General features: G+C 39.6%; 1 protein-coding gene across 4 annotated transcripts in view; it reads right to left on the bottom strand.

Moving 5' to 3' along the window:
* Positions 1 to 279: 279 nt before the first annotated feature.
* The window catches only part of CCNY (cyclin Y), a gene marked incomplete at its 5' end in the record, with an annotated part of 126,889 nt that continues 112,534 nt past the window's right edge, over positions 280 to 14,634 (bottom strand). For all 4 annotated transcript variants that reach the window (XM_082479064.1, XM_082479063.1, XM_082479062.1 and 1 more), the window contains 3 exons: positions 280 to 1,109; positions 7,046 to 7,208; positions 12,566 to 12,732. In XM_082479064.1, coding sequence (XP_082335190.1) covers positions 993 to 1,109; positions 7,046 to 7,208; positions 12,566 to 12,732 — 447 coding nt within the window. In that variant the 3' untranslated portion in view covers positions 280 to 992. The remainder of the gene's footprint in view (positions 1,110 to 7,045; positions 7,209 to 12,565; positions 12,733 to 14,634) is intronic.

Here is a 14,634-nt window from a genome sequence, read left to right on the forward strand (position 1 = left end):
AAAAATCTCCCTCAAAATGAATTCTGCTAAACTTCCTAATGCTATGAAAATCTGCAAAAAGGATCACAAGATCTGTTGCAAATTTCAGCGATTTGGCCCAAATCTTATCATCATCATCTGAATACTTTAATAACCGTATCTTTATATTAAGGAAAAATAAAGGATTCCAAGAACTCAGGAAGGCACACGCACCCAAGTATACTATAAATAAAACACATCATGAAATTACGAAGACCTTCTGATCCCTGTACACACTTTTGGTTCAGCACTATGGTCAAGTTCTCTCTTTTGAAATACAATAAAAGGCATACAAGAAATATAACATATCCATAATAGTTATGAAGAATAATGCTAATAAGACAGCTTACAGAGAAAAGTGCAATGAAAAAACCCAACGCTATTTATTCAGGGGCTTGTGCTACTGTAAATACAGACTTCGTATTTGCTGCTGTGCAAGGGGAAGAATTTATCCTGGGAAGCAGCAATAAGGAACGCAAAAAACCAACAGAAAATAAAAAACAAAGTAAGAGAAACCTTTAGGATGGAACTCTCCCAACATCGTTCCTCTAGTGCACAGTCATCTGACTACATGGTTTGTTTTCATGCTGCCGTTTCTCTTCATGAGTACAGCATATTAGAAAATGGCACAGTTCTTAAAGACTTTTCTGCCTCTACTTCATTTTTTTTGTTTCTTCTTCCAAGCACCTGATTTGCCGTTTCCTCATAAAAAGGGTAAAGCTGTTAGCGAAAGTGAGAAAAAACTTGTTGCCCACGTTCTCTCCTGAACACCGATTTCTCCATTTCTCCTTCCACTAGGTGTTTTACTCGTGTGCTACACAATGGGGAGGCACTGTAAAGGCAGCTCGACAGATTTAAAAATAAAAAAATCACAAGTCTTTTTTTCTTTATCCCCCCCCCCCACCCCCAGCCCACTCCCCCGAAAAATGGATGGATGAAACAGTACGTCCGTAGGAATATTCCAGTCTCCTCTGTTAGGAGATAATAGCAGGGGACCATCTAACCACAGTCAGATTGTCAGCACTGACTGACCGTTTCTTTGCTGCTTTCCTGAAGTCCTTATATTTATCTTCACACAAGCGGGAAATGGCCTGCAAGACAAAAGAACGAAAAAACTTCAGTTGCATTGACCACAGCTGTACAGGTAAAATAAAAATAAACGTAGATTTCTAATTATAGGTAGAATTGCAAAAAGTCACTTCATTAAGCAAAACACGTGAAGAGCTTCTCCCCAAATCCTCTTACTCATTTCATTGATCTTAAAAGAAAGAAACACACTGCCATTGCATCGCCCTCTGCAGCCGCTTCTGAAGGAGTCGGCGAGCGTATTCCAAGCCTCTTCCTTTCAGGTTAACCACCACAAATCTCACCGAGGTAGCTGACAATGCTTACCCACTGCTATATGGTAACTCACACATAGCATTTCATTGGCGAAAAATTGTGAAAAACTTAATAAAACAATTATAGAGATTGTAAGTATGCTTGTAGAATTTATAAAGAGGACGGCTCTTAATTTTTTTATTTCCTAAAAAGTCTTGTAGTAATTATATTTTTCTCCACTGAGAAATGGTCTGGCAGAATACTCGCCCTGCTTTGCTTACAGGGCTGATGTTTACTTGCCTTTCGGAAGGAGACAGTGATTTCTATGTGATCAGGCTATCTTATAGGTGCCAGTGAGAAACGTAACTCATATTCAAAATAATTTAATTTGCATTAAAATACATAGAAATATTAAACACTTTTTGAAGAGAGAGAGAAACATTATTCAAATGTTAACTCCTATCATACTGCACTGCAGCTAACATTTTATGTTTCTTCTACTGTTTTTAGCTGAGTTTAAACCAAATATTTATTATGGACCTCATATGCACAAATATACTGTGCCCTAAAATAGCATGTTCTATTAGAGTTCACAGGGGTGGGACAGGCTATGGTTGGCATCAGTAGGGATGTTAACTCTGGCCATCAAACGCAGAGAACTGCAGAGAAAGTTCACTGCAAGGAGTACTCAAGGTCAAATTAAAAAATATAATGAACTAAACAAGTATTTTTATTTACTCAGGAATGCTTCTAAGTGGTGTCTTAAGATAGGATGTTTAATGAAAAGCGTTATACAAACAAAACCAGTACAAGTGTTTGATTATAAAACAAGGCAATACAAATAAACAGCCTGACTCCACTGGCCATTTTCTCTCTCAATCTTTACTTCCGTAGCACAGCAAGTTGTAGCAGTGAAGAGCCCTTTAATTTTAATTGTCCTGCGAAGACCAGAAGCAGCTATGACAGAAGCACACAACTCAGGCATCTGACAGCAAGTTCACCTAACGCTTTGGTCAAGCCAAAGCATGCTTTGGTCAAGACAAAGCATGGTTAAACTAAAAAAAAAAAAAAAAAAAAGTAAAACAACACAAAACCCACCTCCACCAACAAGAAACCAGCTGCTAATTTTTAGTTGGAAACTGAATTTACTTTTGTTAAGACCATTCCCAAACAGTTTCTTTCTTGGTGAAAATGAAGAGAACAACAGAATAAAAGTAAATATTCCCATTGCTTTGCAGACCATAACGTAACTCACTTAAAACTACTTAATAACATTTTATTTAATTTAACCAGGAACTCAATGGACTCAATGGTTTATGCAATTCAATCGGATTTAAAATCCAACAGACGAAAAGCATTTAATCATGAAATAATGTGCCAAGGCACGGCTTGGCAAATAGGTGTACTGAGGTTGAGCTCAGCTTCTTTCAGCTGCCAAATCAGGCTATTAGCTTAGGCATCAAACAGCCAGAGAAGGTAATCACTTCAAAATTGCCTGTTTCACAGGAAAATTTCTGTTCTGGCACATGGTCAGACAAAATGAAATTTTGCTTGGAAGCAGGACTTAATATTTGGCATCTCTAGTCTCTGGTGATTAATCATATGGATAATAAACACACTGACTGCTGTTTAAGGCAATCCTGTATCTAAAGATGCCTCTTCATTTGCAAATAATTTACAAAATTGGTATTTGGAGCCTATTTGGCAAGTTAGTTAGTCAACTTCAGCATAACATATGGGGAAATAAGACAAAAAGCAAAAAAATGTAAATATTTATTATTATCCTTCAGTTAAAATAAACCCAAATATCTTATAAACACTTTTCTGTTATCTGATATTTCTGTTGTTTTTATTGTGAGGAAAATGAACCAGTTTTTGACAGTTGCAAGGGACCATTTCTCACACGAAATCAAAACGTTCTTAAAAACAGAAAACAGAATCATGTGAAATTTTGTTGGACTGACTGTAACATCTGTAATCAGCTAGAAAAATGCATATATGTATATATTCTTCCATTATATATATGCATACAGAAGTCAGTTCCTCTGCTGAGTTATATGACTCCAGACGAGACTTTGTCGCTGGTGAAAGGGACAGGTAAGGAGAAAGGAGGGGGGAGAAAGGCAATAGTAGTAGTAGTAGTAGTAGTGTAAACGTTGGCTGCGTGCACATGTTTGCGCAGAGCAGGAAAGCCGCGGGGCTGGCTATGGCCTCACTGCTGGGCATGCACAAAGGCGCACAACTGTGGGTCCTGCAACAGCCCCGAAAAGGGACAAACCAGAGAGAACTCAGCAGGGACAGACAGCACTAAGTCAGGAAGGACTATATATAAGGAAAAAGTAAGAAAGGAAAAAAAAAAAAAAAGAAAAAAAGATCACTGGAACAACTAGAAGCTGTGATGATGGGGGTTCTGCTTATCTTACGGAGAATAAAAAGAAGAACATTGGCATTACTCCTGACAAAAGAGCAGGGGAGTTTTGCTCTCCCTTCGCTTCTTGGCTAAGAGGGTTCTGAACATACAAAACACGCAGGATTGCAATCAATCACTGCGACAGTGGGAAGCTGGAGGGATATAAAGACACTTCTGTACTTGGAACTTACATTATTTTCCTCCTCTTTTTTGTCTGTTTGATCTGTGGGACTGTACCTCTTTAGGGTCAAGAAAATACAGCACTTAGATCAAAAGGTTTGAACTATGGGCTCAAGCACTATCCTAACAATAAAAAGCTCAGATAACATATAGTCAGTTAAACTGGGAGTGCACTAACAAATGCTCTTACAAAATCTAGCCCTGAAACGAGCACGGTGCTAAGATCACAAGCAGAAATAGGGCAGGCACGTTTCGTGGACTTACCCCAAAGAGCAGAAGCTGACTCATATTTAGCTCAGCACACAGGAGAATAACCAGGTGCGAGAGTAGGAAATTACAAAATAGTGGATTAAGGTTGGATTCCAACAACCTCCCTGGCAGAAAAATCTCACATATTAGAAAATAGTTCTCAGGAGAAGCAAAGGAAGCCTTGACATTTGACATAATTAAAAGGAAGGAGAAAACACACTACAACATATGCTGGTCGGAACAAACAGCATCGGCAGGTGGACAGACTGGATGATCTAATGAAAGGTTATTTGCCATTTTTAACTTGCATGTTAAAAATGCAAGGGGGCGGGGGGGGAAGAGGGATTATGAAAATGGTTTCTGGCTACTAGGTGGAGTGGTATAACAAATTCAGGACACCTTTAGGCCCCAGGCTGATGAAAAGTAAGAAAAAATTACTTTCATTTAGTCATTGAAAAGACAAAGCTGCTTCTTAAGTGTCAATTGTGGGAACACTAAATAAGGAAAAACATCCACTGCAGATGCTTCAGAAAGTGATGTCATTTTTAACAAGTACTGTAACATCTTATAACACCTCTAAGCTGATGGATCTTGTCCAGCGTTTCCATTTGATGAGGAAGAGTATTTATTAGCCTTGTCCTTGGTTTGTGGTTTTTTTTTTCATCAAGGTATGTCAACCTGATATTTGCAGAAAGAGCAATGCAGATTCTGCCGTGCCAGATCTAATACTCCTGCTTTAGATACATAAAATAGGTTGAAAATGCAGAAGTAGCAAAGATGTGTTATAGCTATTTCTCTACGTAAGACCTTTCGTGATCTCAAATGCCAGTAAATAAGTTTTTTTAAATCTTCGGACTGAGCGATGTCCTTCCAGTTTACCAGACAAGGCAAATCCTTCCACTGCATACGCACATTCGCTATGAGTCTGTTGTCTTTCATCAGAGACTGCAGCTTTTCTCTCTGTACCAAAAATATCACAGCCTGTGTGGTACTACATCTACTCCACTTGACAATTGAGGCAACTGTTTTAAAAACAGAGAACTCTGAGCTGAACAGCACATGAGGCACCTAGAAAAGTGCTGCAGATGCATTTTGACAACTCTTGGCATGCTAAATGCTTAACTGTGCTCAAGGAACTAGGCTATAATTTATGCTGTCAACTACTTTCAAGGGCACACTAATGACAACCAAGTATTGCCAGGGAACGAGGCAGTTCCCATCATGTTCCCTTCCTTCTGGACACAGAACAGGGACAAGGAGCTGTTAGACCAAGGTGGTTTCACGGCACATACTCGTCCTCTTCCCTGAAGACATCCTCTTTGGCGAGCAGGGTTACTTCACAGCCAACTTCTGCTAGCTGCAGAAAGCAGCCCCAACATGAAAAAATTTGAATAATACGGATTTATTTAAATAAAATAATCCATTATTTCTTTTTAAATATGCATTCTCTTTAGTTAGTACAGAAGAACCATCAGTATTCTCTGGGTATTTACAGTCATTTCCTATTTGCTTGTCTTGCAAGGTATTAGGAGCTATCATTGTTACTGTCATTCGTAACCCACTGTTATACATTCTCTGCAATATAGACTGACAGTGTTGGGAAACACTGTGTACTAAATTCCCTTCAAAAAGCAATTAACTCAATTTTAATATATGTAATGGCACTTTTTATCAAAACCCACCATCTAATAACTTAATAAACGACATCTTTAATTTAAGATTAGAATCCCAATGATTATTTTTTTTAATTCCCTTCAACAGAAACAAAATCTGATGCAAATTTACATGACGCTCCATACAGAGAATGAAGTTGCATTCGTATTGGAGCTATCTGCGAAATTTAGAAAGAATATTTAGAAAGAATGCAAAATACAACTTTAGTGAAATCTTTGATTCCTTCTCCACCACCTTCTGTTCCCATTACAGTCACAAACAAGTCAATTAACCTTCCCACGCACCACTTCCCCCCACAAACCCGTGTATAGTACTGCCTGCCTGTTTTACAGGAGCGCTAGGAGTTTCAGAACACGCAAAGCTCACCCTAACCCACAGGCAAACAACCTCCAGTGCAAAGCTGTTATGTAATTAAAGACGTGCCATGTTAAAAGCAGTTAGCATCTAATGACAATTTCAAATTTAGTAACAAAATGTGTACACACTCAGGCAAGAATGCCCTTATTTGAAAAGCTTCACATCAGAAAGCTCAAGAAAAAAATACTCCAGTATTGAAAGTGCCCACAATTGTCAGGCGATTTTAAATCCTTCCTGTGTCTGTGGGAATTCAGTGCCCTGCATTTTGCTGGTCCAGACCATCCAACGTAGAGCTTTCTGCACATGGTATATTCAGGTCTCATAAGCATTCATGATTTATTCACTGAAGACGTGTGCTCATTTCGATTTTCCCATGACTGAGAAAAATACCACAAGAGATAACAGACTTGGATCCACGTGAAGTGGAGCAGTAGCAGTTACCAAGCACATAGAATAATTATTTTCAGCAATACTTGTTAATATCCTGTCCCTTAGGTGGATAATCAGTTTTAAGAAACCAAACAAACACACAAAATCAGACTGTGAACCGAGTCATTATAAAACTTGTGGGTATTTTCACAAGGCCAATTTAGCCAACTGGAACTGAAAAAGAAATGGAAAGTAAGACAAGGTATGAAGCAAATCAGGCCAAACAGCTGTCCCCACATCCATGAATTCCCAAAGTACAAACAAAACAGTTATGGAAACTGGGGCACGTGATATCCTAATATCTGATGCGAATATTTGGGAAGAGATGGGAGAAGGGAGAAACAATGCGAAAATTCCAACCCCCCCCATATATTCAAGTCTGAGCAATCTAAAAAGAAAGTGTCTTACCTCAAGTTTATATGCCCTGTCCCTGCTGAGTGGTTCCAAAGGAAAACTCAGGTTATTCGCTTCTGCCAGGGAACGCAAATCAAAATAATACTTGGCATAAACGCTGGAGGGAACATTAATATTGAACTGCAACAGCTCAAGAAACTGGCGTTCCAGCTCATTCCTGTAGAAAGGAGATAAATGTGAAAACATATTTCAGACTGTGCATTCTGAATGTAATGCACTTTAAATTGCAAATGGTATATACCAAGTTCATTTCTTATTCTTGCCAGACGCAATTATCCTAGCCTAAGGTTTGACCTCGTCTACCAAGTTCTATTGGCACATGTACGCCAGTGAGGAATATGGAAGATGCCGCACCTCCCAGCTGCTCCTGCAATGCCAGTCAAACCCGGACACAAACTTTTGCTCGAGGAAGGGCACCTTTATCAGTTTAGCTAAGACAATCCGGGAAAGAAAAGCTAGCAGGGAAAAACATTTTCCTGCAGTTTCTGCCGTACCTCCACTAGGTGGATCTGCACACACAGCTATTCAAACACAAAATGCAGACATGCCCTAAATTTGTCAGTCATCTCTCATAAATGCTGCAAATTACGCTAACACCTAAATTACTGGAGAACTTATTTACTCTCTTCAGCCTTTCATAATGAATCATTTAAAACTAGTCGTGGAAAACCTGAATTTTTCAGCATACTGTCATATCTTTCTTTATGACCGCAAAGGAGCAATTTTTCCCTAGGACACGCAATCAAAATTCACAGTGGTGATCACTTGTTTTTCAGTACCTAAAACAAATGTGTTTATCAAAATACCTAATAAGAACAGAGCTGCTATTTGAGCTCCCACCCCATGAAAGCTTTGGTATAGCAATACATTATTACCTACACCAGCACATTAAAAAGTATGTTAAGAAATAAGCAAATCAACAAAATTAAAGGACTGGAAATTGTCGTAAATTGCATGGTAACTAGACATCCTACATATTACTTATACAGGGACATATGATATATTCAGAACAGTGATTTCAAGAAATAAAAAATAACTGGGTGGTAAACGCTGCATGTTTGCTGAGGAGTATAGGGACTGCATAGCTGTGTTACCAGCAGGTATTGACCGACTATGATATTGCATTTAAGTTACATTTTGACTGCAGTCTAAGTGTGCAAGGAATGTGCAGGCAGTTCACAACAGAAGAGGAAAGATCTGAAGATAAAAAGTACTGGTACAGTAGTTTTTCAACACTGAATGATTTTTCTTCTTCTCACTCTTTACTCTTACATCACTTACATTATAAATCACTGCCCTTCCTTACCTTCGCATTCTCTCTGCCAAATTTTTATGTTTACACAATGATAAATATTAATTAACATTAAAAGACTATCTAAAAGCTGGATATGGACTCTTTGGCATGAATTCACACTGTTGAAGATTCTAGCTTTTAAAAAATCAAAATTAAAAAAATTACATTTTAAGACTTCTATCAATAAATACAGAGGATTATCTTTAGATGTCACTTTATGCTGCCAAGATTTTACTTTCCACAAGCTAAGCCTAAAGGTCTATGTTAATGGATAATATAAAGCCTATTTTAATGGAGAAAGACATTGGCTGTATCTCTTTTGAAGGGCATCCCCAAATCTTTAAGAATAGCACATAGCCTCTGATTCTTACTATCCCCTAGATTTGAAGGTTAGCTCAGCAGACTAACTACAGCTGAGAAAGAAAAAAAGAAATACAGATATGTCTTATTTGAACTAAAGTAATTTAACTAACCACCATACCCTTCTTACCCCATACATCTACATTAGACTGCTTTAGCATATGCTTTCCTGTGGCCACTCCTCAAATCCACACAGGAACTCAAGGTCCTGCACACGGGCCGGGGCAATCCCATGCACAAACACAGTCTGGACAGAGAATGGATTGAGAGCAGCCCTGAGACAGAGAATGACTTGAGGGTGTTGGTGGATGAGAAACTCAACATAAGCCAGCAATGTGCGATCCCAGCCCAGAAGGCCAACCGCATCCTGGGCTGCACCAAAAGACGCATGGACAGCAGGTTGAGGGAAGTGATTCTGCCCCTCTACTCTGCTCTCACGAGACCCCACCTGGAATATTGCATACAGCTCTGGAGCCCCCAACATAAAAAGGATGTGGACCTGTTGGAGCAGGTGCCAAGGAGCACCATGAAGACGATCAGAGGGCTGGAGCAAATCTCCGATGAAGACAGGCTGAGAGAGTTGGGATTGTTCAGCTTGGAGAAGAGGAGACTTCGGGGAGACTTTATAGCGGCCTTCCAGTTATCTGAACGGGGCCTACAAGAAGGCTGGAGGGGGACTTTTTACAAGGGCATGGAATGATAGGACGAGGGTAATGGCTTCAAACTGGAAGAGGGGAGATTTAGATTAGCTATTAGGAAAAAAAATTTTCACTATGGGGTGGTGAGGCACTGAAACAGGTTGCCCAGGGAAGTTGTGGATGCCCCATCCCTGGAGGTGTTCAAGCCAGGCTGGACAAGGCTTTGAGCAACCTGGTCTATCAAGCAGAGGGGTCGGAACTAGATGATCTTTAAGGTCCCTTTCAATTTGAACCATTCTATGATTCTATGTTTTACAAGGTACACTTATGCTGAAGCAGCTGAAGATTTTGACCTACAGTTTTTCTGCCTTATTGAGATAAACAATCAAAGCCCCCGTCTTACGTAGAGCCAGACACTTCAAAATCATAGTACTGTACTGTCCCAACTACCTGAAAAATAAGAAAGAAAAAAAAATAATCCAATCCACCACACTAGGGCTAGGAGGAAAAAAAATTGGAAAAACTGGCAGCAGGAATACAACAGGTCAATAAGCACCAAAAATCTTTGCTGGAGGATTCACAAAGAGCGCCCAAGACAAAGCCCACGAGCCAGATCACCAAGTACCATACAGAGAGCACAGGCTCCACAAAGGCTTCTGGTTTTGCAGATTGTGAGAACCCTGAAATCTTTAAGAAAAAGTTAAGAAGCTAAAATCATTGAGGACAAGGACTCATCACAGTTTGGCTGAGGGACTCTGCAGTGCAGAAAGAGGGCTGATGCTCACATGGGAGCACGGGTCTGCCTCGTGAGTAACGGTGTTATATAGCTCAAGTGCAACTTCTAACAGCAGCACCGTCACATGTGTTTGTCAAAAACAATAACCTCTTTTTTTGTTTCCTTTCACACCACAGTACGCCTCATCACCTGCCTTCCAAAAAAAGCCCTGAGAATCAGCAATTTCAAAACTCATATTTATAACCATTCCTGATTAATACTGCCACACGGCACAGCCAAACCTGTCAGTCCGCTTCAAGCTGCTCAGCACTCTACTGCAGCTCATGTCCCAGCTTCAGAAAAACTTTAAAAACTCCCAGATTTTAACTTGGAGGAGGAGTGGATGGAGGGGAGGCCCTTACTCCCACTAAATACCCGAAAGCATGAGAAAAGGATCAAGGAAAAAGTAGCTTAGCAAAATCATTCAGCAAATGCTTGAAACGGTCAAGGAAGCATTATCAAATTGTTCTGCACAGAATAATATTGTACACAGAAGTGTGAAGGGCCTGATTTTAGCTTCTTGTTGCCCATACCACCCCCCTTTTATTTTGAAAATCTCATTCTGTCTGGGTTATGTAGGAAAAGAAGTATCATCTACCATCCTTAAAGTAGTTTACATATTTTAAAACAGATACTGAAATGGCATTATGTGGTATTTCCCACTTCTAATTTGAAAGGAGAATTCTCCCCCAAACTAATGAAAGTACCTACAGCACACCACAGCAATGCAAGCTTTGTGTTCTTCCCTTTGACTCAGGAAAGAAACTTACCTTATTACAAATTGCTTGTTAATACAAGATTTAGAGATAACTTGTCTAATACTTGAGCAATGACAGCTGCTCACAATTTATAAGTCTTATCTAGCAGTGTACGAGCGTGCTTAATTTAAAGCAATCAGCTGACTTCTCACATTCAACCTTTCCCTTACAGATCACTTTTAGACCAGTTATAAATCTGACAAACAGCAAATTATTAACCTAAATTAGGGCTCCTTTAGTGAAAACGCCTGGCCTTTTGCTGCTTTGAGATTACAAACCTAGATTCAAAAACCGTTCTGTCCGCATAAACATTTATTCTGATCTACCTCCCTCCTTCCCTCTTCCCTCCTCCCAGAGCGCTTATTCATCCACAACCTCTCTTCAGTGACTGCGATCCTGATTTAAGTGAGTTAAAGCAGAGACGAGTCTATATACTTCTCATTACAGATACTCACCTCTGCTTAAAGAGCTCTGAAACACACAGATATGGTACTAAAACTTATTTTTAATCATTTTATTGTTACTAGTCCTTATAAAAAAAGGGGTGCACCAGTACACCGGGGTGCCAGTATATAGTCTGGGGGTACCAGTATGCACGAGTTCCAGTGGCCTGTCGTGGCACAGCCCTGTTGAGGTTTGGGCTGGACCAGCCACCGAGACAAACGACAGATGCTCTCCGCCACCTCTCTCTCCAAGGAAAGAAGGGAGAGAAAGAGACTTACCAGGTTAGAAGAAACTAAACTACTTTAATTAAATATTAGTAATAAATTCCAAGTGCAGCCCTTCCAGTGCCGCTCTCGCACCCACGGCAGCTCAGGTAATGGCACTCCGGAAAATGTGTGTGGGATGTGACTCAGCCCTGAACGTACAGATGATACAAACCCCCGGCACTTCTGCCAATGTATGTAATACCTGCTAACCAGCCAAACAAAAAAAGCACTAGACTATTTAGTGAAGTGAGTATTCATTTTAGTATTTGTGAGCATTAAGTTCTTAATTGTATTTATTCTTATTACAGTTCTTTTTATTACTGCTAGAATATATTCTTAATATGACTCGGGGGTATCCAGCCAGATGCCACAACCCTCTATGCAGTTACAATATGCACTTCTGAATGCCCTCAGACTAAAACAATGGAAAAAGGCAAATTTCTCTTTGCAAGTTAAAATACTAAACTTTCAGCATCTTGGAAACAAATTCAGCATGATACAGGGAGGGAAAAAAAAAACCAACCCCAAAACCCCAAAGCACTAGTTTTGAATAATGGCAGTAAGTAAGCAGGTGATCATCTAAGGGTCATTAGGATGACAACAACTTTTTTTCCTGCCTTCCATGTTGGCCTACTGCCTGTACGGAGAATCAGCACAACAGTAAATGTTGCTGAAGTGAACATGTGCGGGCTCATTGGATGTGGGATTTTTTGTCAAGTCATACATTTAAATACTCAGCAGGTATCATCACCAAGCATGAACATCCAGTGGTAAAATACACTTCAACCAGAAAACAAAAATAATTCATGTCTTCAATGTAAGCAACTGTCAAGCAGACCTCATGCCATCTATCAGCATCCACCATGTTTAGATACAACGCAGATATAAAAACTTTATATTATTTATGAAAGAACTTCCCGTCCCCCTCATACACACAGATCTTGGCATTCATTGACAAAGATAAACATACTGAACTCACATGTCTTCGACCGTGATATCTTTCAGGATCTGGCAGTAATCCACGTTCCACACTGCCTGGTCATCCCAAACTTTGGATGCCAGTAGAATTGCACCCAGTACAATTCGCTTCCAGTTTGCTGGACAAATATCTATCTCTGCATAAGTTAAAAGTCTTTCAAGATATACCTGTGAAAACACATTAAAATCAAGACTTAATCTATTTTGCTATTAAGTAGAAATGAAAACTATTCTCATAAACCCATTCCAGCAGTTTTAAAGCCATAATCTGTTCTCAAGAAGATTCTTTTATAAAAGCTGTAGGTTTAAACACATACATTTATGCCAAGCTAAAGACTGGATGTGACAAATTCATATTTTAGTTGGCCTTTGCCTTCTGTTCTTATTACCAGAAACAAAACTGTTATTTTTCTATCTGTTAACTGTTACTAGTATATTCACATGTTGGAATGAATTCAAACAATAGTTTAAATAAATTCTGAAAATAATAACATAAATAAATACAATGCTAAGTGCTAGTGAGGAAGGCAAGGGTATGCTACCAATAAGAGCTACTATCATGCAAACAACCATGGCATCATGTCATGCTGGGCCCCTCTGGCAAGCCCATGTGAAGAGGTTCTATAGGCACCTATAGGATGGACGGAGGAACAGCTACCACAGACACAGCAAGCTGAACAGGGGAAACATATCTGCTAAGAAGATAATGCATAACAGTTTCCTCTGGATAAGCTCTGGAGATGAGTAACAGTAATCCTGTTGGACCTACAAGAACTGACAAACTCAGGATGCCGCAGTCCGGCCCAGTCTGCCCAAGGCCACCAACACAGGCTAGCATCAACCAGAGCTCGTATAACCAAGACCTCACCCAGGAGGGTGGTAGCTACTCTTTACAAAGACCACAGGATTACATACACACATCTGATCAAACAAGGGACCACGGAGGGACTTCCTGAACACTTAGCAAAAAGCTGCTGGGGGTGGGTGCAGTAGGACCCTCTGCTTCGGACCACAGAGCTGGCCTGGTCCCCCGACCGATGTCCCCAGCCAGGGACGGATGGGATCCACGTGAGGGATCCACGGGAGCAAGCAAGTCAACGTGTTGTGTGAACAGCTACCTGCTATCAATAACAGCAGCTCAACTACATTAATAGTAACAGACCGATAAACAAAATGCTTTCTAAGAAATACTGGTTGTGGGTGATCTGTGTGCCCCCCTGCTCTATCCCCTATTAGGGAAAAGGAAATTACAGCTATGGGTAGTTACCTGTGAGGTGAACAAAACTGAATACTCATGCAATTCACAACATTTAAACAGTTTATAGACCATCGGAGAAGACAGATAATAAATCTGCAGTTTGACTAAAATAATGCTTATTAACACCTAATCAAATAATACCCGAAGAATAGCTAATATATCAAAAATTCAATGTAGGTTACATGCTGGTAAGGATTTGAGGGGAAGGGGAAAGGGGGAGCATCAGGGGGAAACTTTAAAACCCAGAACAGCTCACTTGTGATTTTCTATAACATTTTACACTCATACAAGCACACAGAGTGCCTTCAGTGATTTGTGCTTCTTGAAAGGTCTAGCATTAGTAGACGATATTATTCAATTAATAATAAAATAAAGATTGATATATTTTGAAACTCTTTTATTGTTGAGTCCACAATATCACCAAGGCCAATTACATCCTTCGTATAGTTTTGTTCCTTAAATTTCAGAATTATGGTATGTACAAGTAATTAGAGCTTGGCAACAAAATAATCAAAAACAGTAGACAGCTGCTATATAATTTAAAGTTTTATGAAAAAATACATTTTATGAAAAAAAGAATTAGATTATCTGAATACATGTACGCAGATATTCAGCCCACAAAATGAACTGTCTCACACACTGCAGTATAAACGGCATACTGAGCAAGAAAATAATGGGTAAAAATACAAAATGCACAATATTAGACAACTTTTGTTTGAAGTGGCCACCACAAAGTGTAAGTTCTTTGCTTTGTACTCCCTACTGAAGGAAAATAAAACTTGAGTTACAATGTCTGCAACGGCCACTAATAC

This window comes from Vanellus vanellus, assembly GCF_965231255.1.
Source record: "Vanellus vanellus genome assembly, chromosome: 2".
Taxonomy (NCBI): Eukaryota; Metazoa; Chordata; class Aves; order Charadriiformes; family Charadriidae; genus Vanellus; species Vanellus vanellus.